Source organism: Sander vitreus, chromosome 21, assembly GCF_031162955.1.
Source record: "Sander vitreus isolate 19-12246 chromosome 21, sanVit1, whole genome shotgun sequence".
NCBI classification, from domain to species: Eukaryota; Metazoa; Chordata; class Actinopteri; order Perciformes; family Percidae; genus Sander; species Sander vitreus.
The window spans coordinates 3,036,901-3,057,466 of NC_135875.1; the positions used below are offsets into that span (position 1 = coordinate 3,036,901).

Below are 20,566 nucleotides of genomic sequence, written 5' to 3' on the forward strand. Positions count from 1 at the left end.
TTAAAATCAAAACGATGCCCAACCCTAGAGACAAGTCACTGCACATGAGCTGTATGTCACTTTGATTTGCATGCGCGTCTGCTGGATCGCCTGCACCACACCACCACAACATGCAGCCGTATGACTTACTGCACTTCACGTACAAATCTGTGCCTGCAGCACCACATTACTCACGGTGTGTCTCGCCTATGTGTACATTAATGTTGACTAAAATGCATTGTACATGTTAATATGCATCCTGAGGTTTGCAGAATAAATCTGTCTTCTTCCTCAGAGGAGCATGCTGCCTCTTGTCTCATGATCGGAGCGGAGCGCCTGTAAGGCACAAGAGTTTTCAGTGAGTGAGGAGAAAGAAAAGGGATGCTGTCACTTCATTGTAATCACACAGTGGCGCTTATGTTCTGACAGTGTTTGAGGTCAATCATCTGACAAAGTCCCACGCCTGGTTGATGCAATGCAAAGTATTTATTCATCCATTGTCTTTGTGTGGAACCTGTCATTCCTTCTTCTAAAGAAGCTGGCTTTGTTAGTCAACAGGTTGTGTCATAAATCAGATTCCAGTGGAATTTGGAGGAATGTTTGACCATGAGCCAAGAGGAAGGGATTAGTTTTGGGTGTGGATTTGGATCCATTAGTGCAGAGTCGAGAAAGTGTCAAAGAAAAAGCCTAATTGGTGCTTTTAAATGTATCATTTGTGCACACCGATTAACAGAACATATAACAACAATGTTGACATTTCAAGATCTGTTTAAGGTCTGTAAAGTATGTCCAGGGATCGACCAATTATCGGCCTGGCCGATATTTGGCAGTTTGCAGATTATCTGTATCAGCTATCGCGAAAGGCTTGTATCATGTAAATGCTGCGTACGTTTTGTTATTACTTTGAATTCCTCATGGGTGAGACAGAAACTACGCTCTGTAGCTTTAAGATGCACCCTTTATTTTGAAATTCCCACTTTATATTCTTTTTTATTAAAAAGAGTAGCGTGGTTTTAGTTGAAATGTCTGGTAGAGTGTAGTAATGAAACTGTCAAATCATATTTGAGTTGCTTTTTGTAGATATATAGAGAGATGTATCGGTCGCAGGCCCCTGAACTGAATCAAATTGACATTGTAGTAGACTGTTATATCAGTAAATATTGTATTGTGGTCCAAAGAATCATTATAATATGGTATCGTAATAAAACGTGTGATCAACAGGAATCAGTTTATTGATGCAGATGAAACATACCCTTCTGGTATTAAAATAACACACTGAGAGGATTGTGCAGGTGCTCTCTCTCTCTCTCTCTCTCTCTGTCTCTCTCTCTCTCTCTCTCTCTCTCTCTCTCTCGCTCTCTCTGAGTGTGTTCTGGTTTTTATGTGTGTGTGTTAGCCAAGAGTTGGTTTCCAGTTACTATTGTTGTCTGTGTAAATGCATGTAGGAGGGGCTCAAACTGGCATTTTAGTGCAACAAAGCTGCTTTGGAAAGTTGAGAGCAGGAGGCAGACAGCAAGAGGCCACCGGTGCAAGGCTGCATAGCACAGCAGCGTCACACCCTGCACTGTTTGAACAAGCTAGGACGCACTGGACACACTGTGTGTGTGTGTGTGTGTGTGTGTGGGCTTGTTTAACTATATTCGTGGGGTCCAAAGACCGGGAGTCCAGTATAGTTATGGGGTCCCGACAGCTTTGTGGGGCCAAAATACTGGACCCCACAAGTTTAAAGGGCTGTTTGAGGGTTAAGACTTGGTTTTAGGATTAGGGTTAGAATGAGGTTCTGGTTAGGGTGAGGGTAAGGGTTAAGGTTAGGCATTTAGTTGTGATGGTTAAGGTTAGGGTAAGGGGCTAGGGAATGCATTATGTCAATGACGGGTCCCCACAAAGATAGTGCCATAAGTGTGTGTGTCTGTCTGATATGCCTTCAGGACCGTTGTTTGACTGACGCTTCTGTCCATAGCTACGTGTGTTTGTATTTTCTCACGCGCAGGAAGGCAGCGTGAAACATTCCAGGTATTCTTCTCTTCTTCTTCTGGAACTGTTCCACGTCTTTTTATTTTTATTTTTTTTTAACCAAAGACACATCTTCAGTTTTACTCTTAATGACATGTTATGATCATCAGTGGGCAGCGCACAGTGCGCTGGTCTTAAATGTTACCTTAGAGCTTTGGTGCGTCACGCTTGCCCCTCCTCTTCCTGGTGTCAGAACACATCTGAATGTTTACTGCAACACACGCTCTGACTGGCTCGTAGCAGTTCAACCCAGTCTGAGGAGGTTTAAACCAGATGCTCTCTAAAGACGAGGCAAAAACACACACACACACACACACACACACACAGAGCCACACCCTGTGACGCCCCGTTACCAAGGTGCCCGGCCATTAATCTGTCAGTCCAGACCCTCCAGATGGAGCAAGCACACCTGAGCTGCCAGACATCTTCTTCTTCTTTTTCTTCTTCTTCTTTTTGCTCTCAGTGCACGTTACATTCAGTTAGGATCTGGAGTCACTTGCTGCATCCAACCGTAAGTGTCAACGATGAGACGGAGCTTTCGGTCGCTGCCTGCAGTTGCTATATCAACAGGAAATTTAGAAATCAGAGGCTGGATGTAATGCATCAGGAGCGTTTCTGAGTGTTGGTCTTTGTTAGAGCAATGGCTTCAGGAAGTTTGAGTCATTTTGCATCAGTGGGAGTTTTGAAGTGCCGGATGGCTGCTGTATAAGCTCTGGACAGAAGCAGCGAATCAGCATGTATCCGCATACACGTTGCCAGTTATTCAGCACAAATTTGCCATATAGGAAAATTGGCATCGACTCTAAATGTTTTCAGGGTTTGATAGAGGTTTCTAAAGCTGCAAAGATATTTTAGTTATCGATTCATGGCTTTGAGTCATTTTTCATGAAAAAAAGTTAAAGCTGATGTCAGCTTCTTAAATGTGAATATGTTCTAGTTTCTATATCTAATATCTTTGAGTTGTGGACAAAACAAGACATTTGAGGACGACATCTTGGGCTTTGGGAACACACTGATCCACATTTTCTGACATTTTAGAGCCCAAACAACTAATCGCTTCATTGAGAAAATGATCCACAGATTAATCGACGATGAAAATAATCGTTAGTTGCTGGCTACAGCTCTGGAAGTTTCCCTTTTCTTGCATCTCGAAATGGATTTGATTGAGTCATCTCAGATGTAGCAGCCTGTCTGGAAACAGATTGGAAGTTGACATGATGAGATTTCAGCTGTTGCTGGAGGTAAACGAGAGTAAAAGGTTGCCAGGACGAACTCTGATCAACTGGTCTCTCATACCGAAGCTATGTTAAGAAGTTAAGTATGCTTTCATCTTGCGGTATGCTCGGCCGCCAGTGAGACGGACCCTCCTCTCTGGAGTCTCATCAGGCTGCTCGCTTCTGCTTTTACTTCCCTCAGACTCAAGTCTCACGGACGTTTGTGTCGATGACTTACATCAGGGGATTCAACTAGAGCCCAGGCAATTCATCCATTGACAGAAAATCCATTTGCAAGAATTTGGATCAAACTTTTCATACCGTAGTTCCAGCTACGGCCTGTAACAGTTATTACATAATTTTCTAATCGCAATATTTAATCGCTAATAGTAATCGCTGTTTCTTAGTTTAACCAAAATGAATTGCCAACATGAGCTAAGGTGCCAAGGGGCGTCACGGTTTTGTCAATTGTGTGTGAATGTTCATTTAAGAGTTTTTTTGAAGAAACAACTCGCACATCCAAAAATTCAAATTCAACGCAGGAGCGTTGGAAGTAGGGCTGCACGATATATAAATATAGATATATATATTTTTATGTATCGTTTAATGCTTGACTAAAAGTCTTTATAGACTGGATCGTGAATTGATGAATCATTGACAAAAAAACCTACAGATTCATCCATAATGAATATAATCGTTAGTCGCAGTTCTAACTGCTTTGGTGATACTAAACTGAACTTATTTGCTGAAAATCTGTTTTATTTTTTTGGGGCAAATTAGCAAACCACGACCAATCAATTCATCACATTCATACAAATATAAAAAAACAATCCGATATTGATTTGCAGCAGTGCTCACAACCAGAAATATTAAAAGGACATTTCTTGGAAACAAATGGCTCTTATTGGTAACAGTAATCTACGATGTTGTGTGTTTTTTTGTGTTTCAGGTAAGAGGAAGCCGGTGCTCAAGCTCCCCAGGGAGGCGTTTGATCAGCCTCCCCCCGCCGCAGTGTAAGACTCTTTACTACATTATGCTTACAATCACTGTATCTGACTTTTTGCTAAAAGCTAACAATGTAGCTATAGCTGAACTTTGGCCTACTTTAGCATATCAAAATTAGCTCACTAAGAACCTGGAAACCACAATCCCAAACTGGCAGTTTGATTTTCTGTGTACTGAATTGTTTACTAACTACTACTACTACTAACTTTTCATGTCTTTTTTTAAATATTAGTTTTTCTAAAATTATACTTTAAAAAACTCACAATATATTGCCTTACGCACAGTATCGAAATATATTGAATCGTGACCCATGTATCGTGATACGTATCGTATCGCCAGATTCTTGCCAATACACAGCCCAACTATCTACCTATTTATCTATCTCTGTCTAAGCTCTGGTTTATTGGCATTTCTTTTAACCAATCACAATCGTCTTGGGCTAGCTGTCTGGATTTACCATGCAGGTAATGGATGTTACAAACTCCAAAACTTTGTTTAGATGCTTTAAGCAATTATTTAATAAATGAGAAACAATCCCCCAGACATCAAGTCAGACTCCGTGGTGAGTGAAACCGAAGCAGAGGGACAGACACAGAGCTGTAGCCGAGCCAAAGTAGAACACTTTTTAATTCATAAACTTTATTGGTTATCAGGCAGATAAAACGCCGATACAGATAATCTGCAAACTGCCAAAAAACAGCCCCGATAATCGGCCAGGGCCGATAGTCGGTCCATCCCTAATTACGATATCCAAAATTGAAGACGATATCTAGCCTCATATATTGATGTCGATATAATATCAATATATTGCCCAGCCTTAATTCATCGTCTCCCCGTGTTTGGCACATACCCTTTGTAGACCTGGTAGACTGAAGTACATCAGCTCGTCCTGGGTATTGTTACTCAAATATTCATTTCTTCACATCACACCCCTGACATTTGCACAGTCAATTTCAACACAATAAGTATGTGTACATGTCATTTCTCCTCCGTGAACATCCTTAGAAGCTCAGAACCCAAAATGATTCTGAGCTGCAGAAAATCAAAATGTTCAGGAGGTTTTAAAGTGAATCATCTTCATTGAGAAACCTGCTGCAGCGGAGGCGTTTTGGTTCCAGGCCAACTTCAGACGAGATGTAAGAGTCAGGCTTTTAGCCGTGTAAATCTGTGCTTTTATTGCATTAACTTTTTTTATTTTATTTGTTACAATTACAATTTAATTTGAGCTATTCTTTAAATTGAATCAAACTTTTGTTTTATAACCATTTTATTCATGTCATTTTTAATCTATTTTATTTATCAAAAATAATATTCTTAATCTTTTTATATATTGTTTTTAATGTTTTATTATTTTATCTGTTTGTGACTCCATTCACTCATACTGAGCAAATGCTAACTGCTGATAAAGACCAGAAGGAAAATGCGTCTTTATCCAAGGTGAAATCTCGGTTTGTTGAAAAGTGCAAATGAATATAATTCAAGTATTCATTTCTTTATTTTTTTTGGGGTCCTCAGACTGGCAGAGAACAGAGATGTGGACATTTACGTTTTCATTTTAAAACAGATCTTTAACATAATCCTGAGACTTTTCTGACTCCTCAGAAGTCCCAAAGGAACCCGTTTTTAAGTAATAAAATGTCTGTCTGTGTGTTCCAGACCCCCCAGAGATTTGGATTCCAAAGCTTGTGTAACAATCGGAGAGAAGGTAATTCTATTTCTTCGACTCATTTCTTGGAATTTTACTTTCATATTTGCACCTTTCCCTGATCCCATTCAGGTTTATATTTTTTCTCTTACCTTTGACTCTTGCATAACTCCTCACTGTTTACTTTTTCCCTTCTCCCAGTGTATTTTTGGTTGAGTAAGGTCCACAGAGGTTGGCTCACTCAGTAAAGGCTCTGTTGGCTGTAAAGAACGCCCCGGTGAACATTACAGCCACATTGAACACTTCTGATTGTGGGGAGACTGGAATGCCTTTTATTGCCCGACAGGCAGTAAAAATATTTATTTTAAACTCATCAAATAAGTGGAATTTTCCATTGGCAGAGTTGCCTGCTTTTTCTGTGTTTGAGTTGGCCAGAAGTCAAAGTGAATGATTTTGTGTTTGCTTGAATAATGTATAAGAAATGAAGTTTTGCATTTTGGTGCAGAGTGGAGGAGACTGTGTTTAGTGATCCAGACTTCAAAGCTCTATGTTGTGCAGGTAGTTGTACATGTTCTTTAAAACAGAGATGAGAGATTAATAGGGGTGTCACGATTTTAAATCGAAAATTGATCAAAATGATGAATCGAAATCAAAAGCAGGATTGACAATTCCCCCAGTATTTTTTTCTCTCTCCACCCTCGCCTGCTTGCGCACGTCCAAAGAAAACTTTAGCTTACCAGCTGGTAGTGTGCATCTAAAGACACATGTTAACATTAGCTTACCGGCTGGTAGCGTGCAGCTTAAGACACACGTGTAACGTTACCTTACCGGCTGGTAGCATGCAGCTAAAGACACAGGGTAACGTTAGCTTAATGGCTGGTAGCATGCAGCCAAAGACACAGGGTAACGTTAGCTTATCGGCTGGTAGCATGCCGCTAAAGACACAGGGTAACGTTAGCTTATTGGCTGGTAGCATGCCGCTAAAGACACAGGGTAACGTTAGCTTACCGGCTGGTAGCATGCCGCTAAAGACACAGGGTAACATTAGCTTACCGGCTGGTAGCATGCAGCTAAAGACACAGTGTAACGTTAGCTTTCCAGCTGGTAGCATGCAGCTAAAGACACAGGGTAACGTTAGCTTACCGGTAGCCTGCAGCTGCACTTTTTCAGACACTATGACCACTGCCAGAGTCGGAGATGAGGAGAAACAACAGAAAATCCTCCCGCATCCCTGAAGCCACCGCGTGGCATTAGTTGTCTTCCCCCGTGAGTGAGTTATGGAAACTAACGACAAAGGTAAAGCATGTGGGCTCCGACGGGACTCCATGGTGCCTTCTTGTGCACCTCGTAAAACTCATGGGGCATTCAATTGCATCTCTTGAACTCTGAGAAACTCAAAATGTTGTTGTAAAGAACCCTTCTGCCATCTAGTGGCTCTTATTGTAACATTGCCCTCACTGTTGACATTTTTTTTTTTTTTAAATCAAAAGTCAAATGGAATTGTGGATTTGGAGAATTGTGACACCCATAGAGATTACTGTTTTAATCCTCTCTTTCTTTTTTAAGTCTCTGTCATTTAGAGCTGCAAAGATTAATCGATGAGTTGTCAACTATTCACCAACATTTTTTAGTTTTAGTTTTTTTATGAAAAAAGTAAAGCTTCTTAAATGTGAATATTTTCTAGTTTCTTCCCTCCTCTGTGACAGCAAATTTTCTGACATTTTATAGACCAAAGAATTTATCGATACACCCAGAAGATATTCCACAGATTAATCGACAATGAAAATAATCGTTAGTTGCAGCCCTATCGTTACTCCATTCATTTTTGACAAACCTTTGCATCCACCTCTCATGATCTGACCGTGTTCTCTTCTTTTGTCCGGAGCAGAACTTCGAGGTGAAGGCAGATGACCTGGAGCAGATCTGCGAGCTCGGCCGCGGAGCGTACGGTGTCGTGGACAAGATGAGGCACGTGCCCAGTGGCCTGATCATGGCTGTGAAGGTGAGTGACCACAGGACGGCCGACTAAAGGTGTTAGTTATATGACCAAGTATCTCTAAAGGCCGCATTCATATTAACTTGCATCTAGTCTATATCCCCGATGTTCCACTTCCAGAATTGCTCCGTTGCCGCTGGAAATTCCGCTGGATGTCCCTCTTTTCAGACGAATGTCCGTTACCTTCCTCTTTCTCTGTGTTGGCGTTCTAACCTCCGGTGGATTTGTGAGGACTATGGTTAACTGCTCCTCAGATCTCTGCAGGGTAAATCCAGACAGCTAGCTAGACTATCTGTCCAATCGGAGTTTTCTGTTGCACGACTAAAACTACTTTTGAACGTACACACGTTCCACCAAAACAAGTTCCTTCCCGAGGCTATTTTGCAGAGGCACTATGGCTCCACTCTGCGTTTAGCACCGCCCAAGACAATTGTAATTGGTTTAAATCCAGGAATGCTGTGTGGACTAGCCAGACCTTCTTCCTCAGCGCTGTGGAGGAAGGTCTGGCAAAGCGAGACTAACTTGCATCAGAATACAGTGTCCTCGATCTGTTCAAGTGACGTATGCACGAAGAAAGAGAGATCTTTTTCTTTTCTTTTTTACCACTGCACATATTCTGTTTTTCTGCAAATAAGCAATCAAGAAGAAAAACATGAATATGCCAACATGAATGAAAGAATAAAGAAATGTATTTCAGACCTATCAAAATGAAATAAACAAAACAAAAACAAAAAAGGATTATTCATTAGTTCGCAAATGAGCTAAATATAATTAAACGCATGTTACATAACATGTAATATAGTAACCAGCATAGACATGCCTGAGGAGTAGGAAAGAGTATAAACTTAATTTATCCTACTCCTTCTCCACAGCTCAGTAATTAATGTTCATCAGTTCCCTTCCTGACCCTGTTTACTGTCATACGATGCCAACTAACTATATACAATTTGCTATATTGATGTATTATATGTACAATTCACACATATATATATATATATAAACATACTTAAGTACACATACTGTATACATGAATGGGGATTGCCTATCATCTCCCTCTCTGTTGTTTTGACCGTTAAACTTCCTGTCCTCCCTCAGCGGATCCGCGCCACCGTGAACACTCAGGAGCAGAAGAGGCTGCTCATGGACCTGGACATCTCCATGAGGACGGTAGACTGTTTCTACACCGTCACCTTCTACGGAGCCCTGTTCAGAGAGGTGACACGTTGTACAGATGCAGCACACTAGCACCAAATGCTTGCTCTTGGGGGGAATTGTTGGGTCTCTGTAAATTATAGAGAGTGGTCTAGACCTACTCTATCTGTAAAGTGTCCTGAGATAACTCCTGTTATGATTTGACACTATAAATAAAAATGGAATCAGTAGCATCTAGTCTAATTAGAACCTTAACCAACAAACCACAGTACCTTTTTAGAATTGCTGCACAACCAAAAGTTCTAGTGTGTTCCATTTGTTCTCAGAGGTCGAAATTTCCAAATCGGAAACAAGCCCCCTGAGTTGGGAAGTCGTACAAACTCAGCTCAAAATCCAACCTGGCTGCACCGTGTATCAACAGTTGTGAAAGCTGTAGTAACGTACAGTTTTTTGCACTTCTGTCTTATTTGTGTCTCACTAAAAATCCATTGTACACACAGTCCTGTCCAACTTCTATCTGTGGACATGTTTTTATGCTGTTTGTATGCACACAAAAAAACATTTTAATGCATTGTTATTAACTGGTATTGCTTACAACGGCTAACCTGGCTAGCGCTAACCCCACAATGAAAAATCGGTAAATTGAACAGATTCAACTCGGGTGTGACGTCTTTCCCAGCTCCGGCTTCCGAGGTAAATGGAAAGCACTATTAGCTTTGAATGTCTGCTCTCATTCATGATGGTGGTAACGTTTTGGGGCAGAAAGGTTCTGATTTAAATAGTTAATAATGAATTTTAGAATATGTATTTAGCAGACCTGCCAACATGTACGCATTTTTCGTACTCGGCACGCATTTTGACCCTTAAGTACGCTTGTATGGTTCGCTGCTCTTTAGGTACGCATTTTGTTGCATCTTTCATTTCGCCGGTTTAAGTTTCTATGCAATCTACATCTATGACGTTGATTCTGACGCTGAGCCACAGCGTGTAAGTGGAGTGACAAGCTTTCGGCCAATCAGAGCGCTGTATTTTAACCCTCTGCCCACCTGCCCCTCCTAGCCAAATGCTTCGCGCGTTTAATTCAATTCAGTGCCTCAAGCAGGCTAGACTGTCCGGATAACTGTGGGCTTGCATGCCATGGCTGAACCGCCTCAAAGAAAGGTTCGGAAACCACAGCGATTTCTTGACAGCTATCGGGAGAGATGGCCTTGCCTCCACATGTCCAGGCTACCTCATCACGCAATCTGCACCGTGTGCAAGACAGACATCGATATCATTCACGAAGGGACAACAGGTAACGAACACAGTCCCACACGCAAATACTGAGTCGGGTATGGCTGCAGCCTGCAGACCTCTTGTCTCATGCCTCCCATGCTCACTAACTTATCTGTGACTTAATTTAGAAAATAATTCACGATTCCGTAGGCTATTCTGAACATCTAAATTTACCGTTGTATTCTGAACATCTAAATTTACCGTTGGACATGCCCAGGCATGAGACGGGAGGAGCATGAGACAGGAGGTCTCCAGGCTACAAGCCATGCACTCTTGCAAATACCCACCCCCCCCCAAACATAATGATATTAAAAATAAAAGGATGATAAGAAAAACATGTTCATAGTGTCAATAGGCTAGCCTATCACATCCGCCATCCTTAGAAAAATTGTGGAATGGCTAGAAAACTAGAAGGTTTTAGACAGGCCAGGTGCTGATTAACCTAAGATAAAGGTAACAGTTAGGCTATTTTTTACTCATAACATTTCTTCAAGGTTGGCAGGTCTGATTTAGATGAGAAGTTTTGATGTTTGTTAACAGAAAAAATGAGTTTTGTAGGAAGAAATGTTCATATTTCTCAAAGTAACAGTATTGTTTTGGTAATGTACTGAAACTCGCCGTGACAATAAACACTGGAAAATCTGTCGCTTACCGTGCATCTGGAATGCAACCTGGTGCTTTGTTGCCATTTTTCGGGATCTCTGTCTAAAATTTGACTTGTGCGTTGCCAGGGTGACGTTTGGATCTGCATGGAGCTGATGGACACATCGCTCGACAAGTTCTACAAGCAGGTGATCGAGAAAGGCATGACCATCCCCGAGGACATCCTGGGAAAGATCGCTGTCTCGGTGGGTTCACTTAAAACACTTTGAACACAATGGAAGGATGGATGGATGAATGGTAGATAGATGGATAGAGAGATAGATGGTAGATTGATGGATGAATGATTGATAGATAGATCAATGGATGGATGGATGGATGATAGGAAGGTAGGTAGGAAGACAGATATTTGTTATGTAACTCCAATTTGCTTATTAACGGGCTTTGTTATTACAGATAGTAAAAGCTTTGGAGCATCTGCACAGCAATCTGCAAGTCATACACAGAGGTAAGAGCCCGAGTGGAAACCCATTAAACCTCTCAGAAACAGTGTCAATATCCATTTCTGTGTGATGCATCCTCACTGCACTGAGCTGCTTTCTTTGTTTTCTTTTTCTCTTTACTCCACCCAGCTCTTTTTAAAGGGCTTTCGCTGTGTTTGGCAAGTTTTAGCCCATTAGCTAAAAGTCTTGTATGCTGCTGTGTTATATATATATATATATATATATATATATATATATATATATATATATATATATATATATATATATATATATATATATAAATTTAATGTCTTTTTTTCTGACCTTCCAGGCAGCCATTGGTTTCCATTAATTTCCGTATGATATCAAAATCTATCAGCAGACTCTTGAAACGAGCATGAGTCATTAAATCCATTACAGTGAACATCCAGTCTGCTTTTACTTTTGTCAAGGTTACATTATCATTTTTGACGTCAAGCACTACGGACTTCAAATTCATCTCCATTAAAAGCTGCATTTATCAATTCATTCGTAAGGACAAACGTTTAAATGCCTCACAGGGACTCACGGATAAGTATCTATCAGCTCACTATCTATCAGCTCACTCTTTTAGTTTTCGGACCCGCAGCTTTAGCCTGCATTCCCACTGGAGTTGGTCCGATACCATTCTTTCCTTCCTGATACTGATACCGATTCTGATACCTGAACTTGCGAATCGGCCGACACCGAGTACTGATCTGATACCAGCGTGTCATATATCTTATTATGTTTTAACAGCTGTATACTGCGATCCCTGTATGGATGTGATATGATTTCTATATTTGTTGTTCGGCCTGGCTCGGGTTAAACCTTTTGTGGAACATGAACAAACCCAAACAATGAACACTACAGAACTTACTTTTATTATCTAGTTTTGTCAGTCATACATACAGGAAAAAACAACATAAATAAACTACTTTGAGGTAGATTTTTTCTTTGGGGCTAAATTACGTGGTATCGGATCGGTGCATAAACTCTGGTACTTTCCGATACTGATACCAGCATTTTGTGTGTAGCAGTATCGGAGGCTTTTCCGATACTGGTATCGGAACATCTCGTATTTACACTGCCTGCGTCTGTGAGAGTCCCGTACAGTATACAGGAAACATCACTGCCTCTATTGCTGCTACAAGAAAGTTTAAAACACTATGAGGGTAAAAAAAAGCACTGAACTGTCCGGGAGTGGAACAGCTGACTGTTTCCTGCGACAACAAAGCACATTCGCCTTGTCTGTTTTCTTTCTCACTTCATCCGTGAAATGAAGCTGCCTTCAGGTGCGGTCGCAAACGTCTACAAAGATCTACAAATGATCTATAAACAATCGGACGTAAAACAGGAACTGTGAAATATAAAGTCTACTTGTGCTACATTGGGGGTGTTAAAGAACACAACAGGACGTCACACAAATGGGCCGTTTCATTGACACTCCCACCGCCGCACAACCCTGTGGAAAATCGTCGGATCGCTGGTTCCTGTTCTAATTGCGCCCTTACCGTGCTTTTATCAGTGTCATATCCAGCAGGCAGCTGTACACTACATGATCAGTTTTCATTTTGTTCTGCTGCCTCCAAGCGGCCGCATTAAAAAGCTCTTAAAGGTCCCATAATCGAAGAAGTCCGATTTCCATGTCTTTTTTATCATAAAGAAAGGTCGAGGTGCTATATAAATACTGCGAAAGTATCAAAACGCTCAATTTACAGAGAAATGCACACAGCCCATATTCAGAATCTGTGCCTTTAAACAAATCTTTAGGACTTCAGTACTATACTATATATAGGTAGAAAGTGCTGCTACAGTGTCGTTACAGTCATGCCCTGGCTGCAATGACGGTGAAGAGACCTTGAAACGCTGCCCAATCAGAGCAGACCGGGCTTATTCAGTAGGGGGGGCAGACACAGGCGCTAAAACAGAGCATTTCAGACAGAGGGTGAATACAGGTAACAGACAGTATGAGTATGTGTTTTGAACATTAAAGCATGTAAACATGTTCTAGTAGAAACCCCAAATACAAGTATGAACCTGAAAATGAGCATGATGTGTCATCATGTGGCCCCGGTGGCGACCACTGTGTGGCTCAGGTTGCATCACAGCTTCATGTAATCGTTCAGAAAGCGACAGAAATAAAGTCACACAGTCGGTGTTGAGCAGCAACCGCAGTGTCAGTCCATCCATCCATCCATCTTCGTCCGCTTATCCGGTATCGGGTCGCGGGGGTAGCAGCTCCAGCAGGGGACCCCAAACTTCCCTTTCCCGAGCCACATTAACCAGCTCCGAGTCGGGGATCCCGAGGCGTTCCTAGGCCAGGTTGGAGATATAATCACTCCACCTAGTCCTGGGTCTTCCCCAAGACCTCCTCCCAGCTGGACGTGCCTGGAACACCTCCCTAGGGAGGCACCCAGGGGGCATCCTTACCAGATGCCCGAACCACCTGAACTGGCTCCTTTCGACGCGAAGGAGCAGCGGCTCTACTCCGTGCTCCTCACGGATAACTGAGCTTCTCACCCTATCTCTAAGGGAGACGCCAGCCACCCTCCTGAGGAAACCCATTTTGGCCGCTTGTACCCTGGATCAGTGTCAAAATGTTATTCAAATAACCATAAAACCGTTGTCTTTGTCTCTCTGGTTGCAGATGTGAAGCCCTCCAACGTGCTGATCAACACCCAGGGCCAGGTGAAGATGTGCGACTTTGGCATCAGCGGCTACCTGGTCGACTCGGTGGCTAAAACCATGGACGCTGGCTGCAAACCCTACATGGCGGTAAGCAGGAAGAGACCAAACAAACACATTCAGGGCCCTATCTTGCACCCGGCACAGCGCAGCATGAAGCCCGACGCAAGTGTCTTTGCTAGTTTAAGACCGACGCAGTTGTCAATTTCCCGTCCAGCGCCCGCGTCGTTTAAATAGGGAGGTGTGTTCAGGTGCATTCTGGGCGTATTGCTATCTTGAGGCAGCAGGAAGTGATCGCGCCATTGACCAACAAAAACCTGGTCTAAAGTCAATAACACAGCATTTCATTGTTATTTTAACAGAGCATTAGTAAAATGCTCCTAGGCTCGTGCACAGTGCGCGCACACTATGCTTGTTACACACACAGGGACGCACAGCAGCACACACAAATACAAATATTACGGTGTAAATCCTCCATCATAATAGCAATGTACCAAGGTCCAAACGCGCCTGGCTTTTAAAGGGAATGGGAGATGATCTCTGATTGGTTTATTGCATGTTACGCCCAAAACACACCTCTGATTAATGAAGACACTAAGAACAACCCTTTTGAACCATGCGCCCGGCGCACGGACCCTTTTTTCCGCCGTCAAGCTAGCAAAAGTGGATTTGGACACGCCCTAAACATACCTGCGCCAGGCGCTTCACGCCGTGCACTTAGATCGTTAAATATAGGGCCCTCAGTGTGCTGTCATTGAACTTGTTTTACAACCGACAAACCTGAAGCTTAATTTTAAAGAAAGTGACAATGGGTATACATGCACACCAATATTCCACTATTATTCCATATTTAGTTTCGTTAGTCCCGCCATCTACTATAGCTGGTAGCTCATACAACCACACTTCAAAAGATTCCGTGCGTTGCGTGCGTATGCGCGCAAGATGTTTAGGATGACAGGGAAGCGTGCAGGTCGTCCCTGACAACCACTACCATACGTGACATCTTTCTTACTTGTTTTCCCGCAGCCGGAGAGGATCAACCCCGAGACGAACCAGAAAGGCTACAGCGTCAAATCTGACATCTGGAGTTTAGGAATCACGATGGTACATCACCTTTTTTGTTCTTTATTTCAGTGTGAATTTATATTTGAAACCCCTTAATCTCACTGACATGTTTAGTTGTCCTGAATTTGTTCATCTCAGTTTTTCTAAAAGTCTTTAATTATTGCAGAAAATAATAAGAGTATGTGCAGGGTAAAAAAAATGATTCTTACTTTAAAACAAAAAAGAAATCTGGTTCTGTGAGGCCTGGCTCGAGACGAACGAGTGTCTAGACGTTTCATTATGAGTTGTTAAATATTCATAGCTTTCTCATTAGCACATTTCCAACTCAGACCAGAGAATATTTCGGCGTCAAGGATTCAGCTGCAATATGTGACAATTTCCCATCGAGTGTTCCAGCACAAGTCTAATTTAAGTGGCAATAGGAGCGCTAAGTGTTTGGTGAGAGAAGTGAAAAGGGAAGAAGAAGAAAAAAAAACTGTTCAGCTTTTGGAGAAACAATTTCATTATGAATTCTGCAGGATGGGAGTTTATAGCTTAACTCCAAGATGTCATCAGAACTGGATGAGCAATCAGTGTGTTTTCGGGTGATTTCAGAGCATCTGGTGCTCCTTGAGAACGTAAGAGCCACCTGTGTGCTGTATACTGAAAGAACTACAACGTGAAGCAGAGTTTTTGTCTGAAGTAGGGCTGGATATTGCCTAGGGCTGCACGATACAAGGAAATTATGGGATATGCCATAATGTTAAGTCAAGTCAACTTTATTTGTCAATTCTGCAATATGTGCCAGACATACAGTGCAATTGAAAATATGTTTCTCTCCGACCCACGGTGCAAATAAGGACACGTCCAACTATACAACTATAACATGGTGAAAAAGGCATATGTTAAAAGATCGATTTCTGGATTTATTAATCGATATCAGATCACTCAAACAAAGATGGATTTTTAACCAGCGAATCGATTGAGAATCTAGCTGGAGATTGGATCCTAATGTTCCGGTGCGGTTCATGTTCTCAGTGTTCCTGTGGCCTCTCTTTCAGATCGAGCTGGCCATCCTGCGCTTCCCGTACGACTCGTGGGGCACGCCCTTCCAGCAGCTGAAGCAGGTGGTGGAAGAACCTTCGCCCCAGCTTCCTGCCGACCACTTCTCCCCCAACTTTGTGGACTTCAGCTCTCTGTGGTGCGTCCTTTTCTGTTGTTCAGTCCCATTTCATTTTTTTTATCAGCCAGAAAACATCCAGGTTCCAACTAGAGCCCGACCGATATGTCAGCGGGCCGATATTAGGCATTTTCCAAACTATCGGTATTGGCATTTATAACGGCCGATAAATTAATATTTAAAACATAAAATGAAAACGGACGAAACCCCCTTCAACCATGTTCTGAGTGTTGGCGTTGCATAGTCTGTCCCCCAGAGGGCGCTCTATGACGTCCCTGTTGGCAACACTCGGGTTTAAATTAAATCTTAAGTTTGTATTGTTATACATTTTATTTATCAGAACTTTAATAATTTTGATGTTTCTCAGTTCTGTTGTGACAATAAAACAAGCAAGTTTATTTTTAAAGTGCATTATTATATTATTTTAGTGAGGACTCATAAATAACTACAAATAACTAATGTTATGTTATGTTTTGTAACGCGTTTCTGGATTATTTTTTTTTTAATATATATTGGCCGATATCTCGGAATATCAGATTTTTAAATCACCAAATATCTGTATCGATATCGGCCTTAAAAAAATTGTATCGGTCGGGCTCTAGTTCCAACATTTTTGATTGTGTTCTTCTTTATTTTTAACCCACTCAAGGCTGAGACGCCAGTCAATGTGCCCTTTAACAAAGCCACAATAAATCAGATAGAAATGTGTGTTGATTACAGCTGAGTGGGCTTCAGTTAATTTCCCCTTTTATCAGATTGAGTTCATTGTGACGCTCTTGTTGTTGTTGTTGTTGTGAGGTATCTACATAAGAGTGACGTGACACTGTCATGAACGTGTCATAAACATTATAAAAAAAGTCATAAACGTTTAAGACATAACGCTTCTGTCAGTAAGTGTCATTCGGTTTTTGTCATGACAAGTTAGACTTAGGGTTAAAACTAGAGATGTTCCGATACCGATACCAGTATCGGTATCAGCTCCGATACTGCCTAAAATGTTGGTATCGGGAAGTACTGGAGTTTATGCACCGATCCGATACCACGTAATAAAGCCCTAAAGGAAATCTACATTAAAGTAGTTTATGTTCTTTTTCCGTTATAACTGACTGTCAAACTGGAGAATAAAAGAAAGTTCTGTGGCGTTCATGTTTCACAAAGAGTTTAACCTGAGCCAGACCGACAACAAAGATAGAAATCATATCACATCCATACAGGGATAGTAGTATACAGTTGTTAAAACATAATAAAATATATGACACACTGGTATCAGATCGGTACTCGCTATCGGCCGATACGCAAGTTCAGGTATCAGAATCGGTATCAGGAAGCAAAAAATGGTATCGGACCATCTCTAGTTAAAACACAACGCCCGGGATGGGCACCCTAACCCCTCTTCTTAGGGTTAGGGTTCATGTGTTCATGAAAGTGTCATGTCACACAGATACCTTCAAGTAAAGTGTTACTGAAAATAGTCTGTTCTGTCTCTACGGTTTGAATCCTGCGTCCATAGCAACGTAAACTCGGTGGGCCCTATCTTGCAATTTCCGGCCCAGCACGTTTAAATAACAAATGCACCTGCGCCCATCTGTGCTCCCATGGGCGTGCTGGTCTTACAGGGAGGTGTGTTCAGGTTCATTCTGGGCGTGCTGGTCTTACAGGGAGGTGTGTTCAGGTGCATTCTGGGCGTGCTGGTCTTACAGGGACATGTGTTCAGGTGCCTTCTGGGCGTATTGCTATCTTGAGGCAATGGGAAGTGATCGCGCCATTAACCAACAAAAACTTGGTCTAAAGTCAGTAACGCAGCATTTCATTGTTATTTTAACAGAGCATTAGTAAAATGCTCCTAGGCTCGTGCATGTTCCATTTCCAAAGGCCCGCTCCATTTTTCCTTTTAGTTTCCACGGGTCCTCCTGCTTCTTCTTCTCCTCCTCGGGGAAAATGCGACTGCGTTGCATTGTAAACATTTACTGTTACTTTTACAAACAAGAAAGAGAATAACTTAAGCTTGACGGACATGTTTTGCATGTAGCGTCTCACGTTCATCTCAGTACAAGCTAGCAAGAGTACACAACAGACAACTTCCGTGTAGGCTACTTCAAAATAAAAGCACTTCTTGTAAAACTAAATTAGTGTTAAACAAATAAGGTTGTGTACCTTTTCACATATCAGCTGTAAATAATGTAAATAGTGAGTTTGAATCACACATAATTTACCATTTCCTTTAGTTTTAAACTAAACAACATGAATTTCTTATTCAAGTGCTTTAAACAAACATTTCACAACAGTGGTGTACGGGATGTCGTATGTTCACTCAAATTAGCTGTGCATTGTGGGTATTTTATAGTGGACTATATAATGAATAAAATTAACCGTGGAGACTTCGAACACCACTACAAAATGGCAAACACACTACAGAGTGCAGTATTTCAGTGATAGGGAACGGTTTCCAACACCACTGAAGTCTTTTTGTCCTGTCGGCACATTTAAAGGCACCCCGACATTCCTCACATCCTTTCTCTCTCCACACATTCTGTTGAATTTGAGGAAATGATGGAAAAAAAATGAAAGTAAAAAAAGGAACTCCATACTGCTGTGGAATTCAGACTTGGAATAAAAAGCTGTGCTCTGAGACTGAAGGCTGGAGAAGGAGTCCAGTGCATGTTCTGCGGTGTCGGTGATGAATGTTATGAATTCATGTTGATGATGCTTTCTGCTTCCGCAGCTTAAAGAAAGTCTCCAAAGAGCGGCCGACTTACACAGAACTCATGGTGAGTGTTCAAAAATATGTTGTCATGTTGTCGTCATTCTGCTGTTTCCAGCGGTGGAAGAAGTATTCAGATCCTTTACTTAAAGCTTTAGTGTGTAACTTTTTGATATCAATGACTATCAGCTCCACACAACTCTCTCTGTATTTCTCAGTATGGCTATGTTCAGAAGTCTTAACGTGTAAAGTAACTAGTAACTAAAGCTGTAACAGATGAATGTAGTGGAGTAAAAAGTACAAATTTCTCTCTGAAATGTAGCCGAGTAGAAGTAGAAAGTGGCATGAAAAGAAAAGACTTGAGTAAAGTACAAGTATCTCAAATGTTTACTTTAGTACAGTACTTCAACTAGTCAATGTACTTGTTACCAGTGGTGGAAGAAGTATTCAGATCCTTTATTTAAGTAAAAGTACTAATACCACACTGTAAAAATACTTTGTTACAAGTAAAAGTCCTGCATTGAAAATGTTACTTAAGTAAAAGTATGTAAGTATCATCAGGAAAATGTACTTAAAGTCTTAAAGGTAAAAGTACTCAATGCAGAAAAATCCTCCCATTTGTGTAGAATGGTTTAAAGGATCCAACCAGTTGTGTTTTATGGTCTAATCATTTCACCTGGACTGTAGGCCAATTAGTGTTGGGTAGTATATAATAAAACATCTTATTTTATAAGCTACGTGTGATTTGTCTGCAGAAATCTTAATGTGTAAAGTAACTAGTAACTAAAGCTGTAACAGATGAATGTAGTGGAGTAAAAAGTACAATATTTCTCTCTGAAATGTAGCGGAGTAGAAGTAGAAAGTGGCCTGAAAAGAAATAACTCAAGTAAAGTACAAGTACTTGAAATTTGTACTTAAGTACAGTACTTGAGTAATGTACTTAGTTACATTCCACCCCTGGCTGTTTCAACAGATCAGATGCATAACCTGCATGCATGTTGTAATACTGTTAACCAGACACTGGAGGGCGCACTAACACCATTATTTCCATGTGGCTGAAAGTCCTCTCCTTTAGATTATCTGCTGTAGAGGCCTCATTACATACAGTAAATCAGTTGTCATTTTACATAGGGCTGCGCAACTAATCCAATTTTAATCGCGATTTCGAACGAGTCATTGTGTTAAATAACCGCGATTCCAATACTGACCAAAATAATTGTGATTATGATTTTTTCCATAATCAAGAAGCCCTAATATTACACAGATCTGATTTGTTTTAAGGACTTCTCAGGGTTCCCCCCCAGGTATTGCATGCCTGGTGGACCACCGGGGCTAAGCCACTGGGAATCATTTTTTTATGTATTTTTAAGACGTTTTTTAAAACTACAGTTAAGCTGGGGCGGCTCGGTTTGACACTTAGACATAACATTAGTCATATTTTCAAATCTCCAGTTAGCTTTTAGAACTGACTTAATGTAGAACCCTATGGAGTCTGTCATAGCTTTTTTAAATTCTCAATTTTGCGATTCTACCTATGATGCTGTTATCACAGAAACTACTGGACTCTACATCTG

The 20,566-nt window shown here is 41.3% G+C and overlaps 1 protein-coding gene across 1 annotated transcript in view; it reads left to right on the forward strand.

The window, feature by feature from the left end:
• The window catches only part of map2k6 (mitogen-activated protein kinase kinase 6), a 41,352-nt gene that overhangs the window by 13,639 nt on the left and 7,147 nt on the right, over window positions 1–20,566 (forward strand). The window contains exons 2-11 of the mRNA XM_078279997.1: window positions 4,156–4,219; window positions 5,868–5,916; window positions 7,745–7,858; window positions 8,948–9,067; window positions 11,011–11,127; window positions 11,336–11,387; window positions 14,030–14,157; window positions 15,094–15,171; window positions 16,173–16,312; window positions 19,014–19,059. Of these exons, the coding sequence (XP_078136123.1) occupies window positions 4,156–4,219; window positions 5,868–5,916; window positions 7,745–7,858; window positions 8,948–9,067; window positions 11,011–11,127; window positions 11,336–11,387; window positions 14,030–14,157; window positions 15,094–15,171; window positions 16,173–16,312; window positions 19,014–19,059 (908 nt within the window). The remainder of the gene's footprint in view (window positions 1–4,155; window positions 4,220–5,867; window positions 5,917–7,744; window positions 7,859–8,947; window positions 9,068–11,010; window positions 11,128–11,335; window positions 11,388–14,029; window positions 14,158–15,093; window positions 15,172–16,172; window positions 16,313–19,013; window positions 19,060–20,566) is intronic.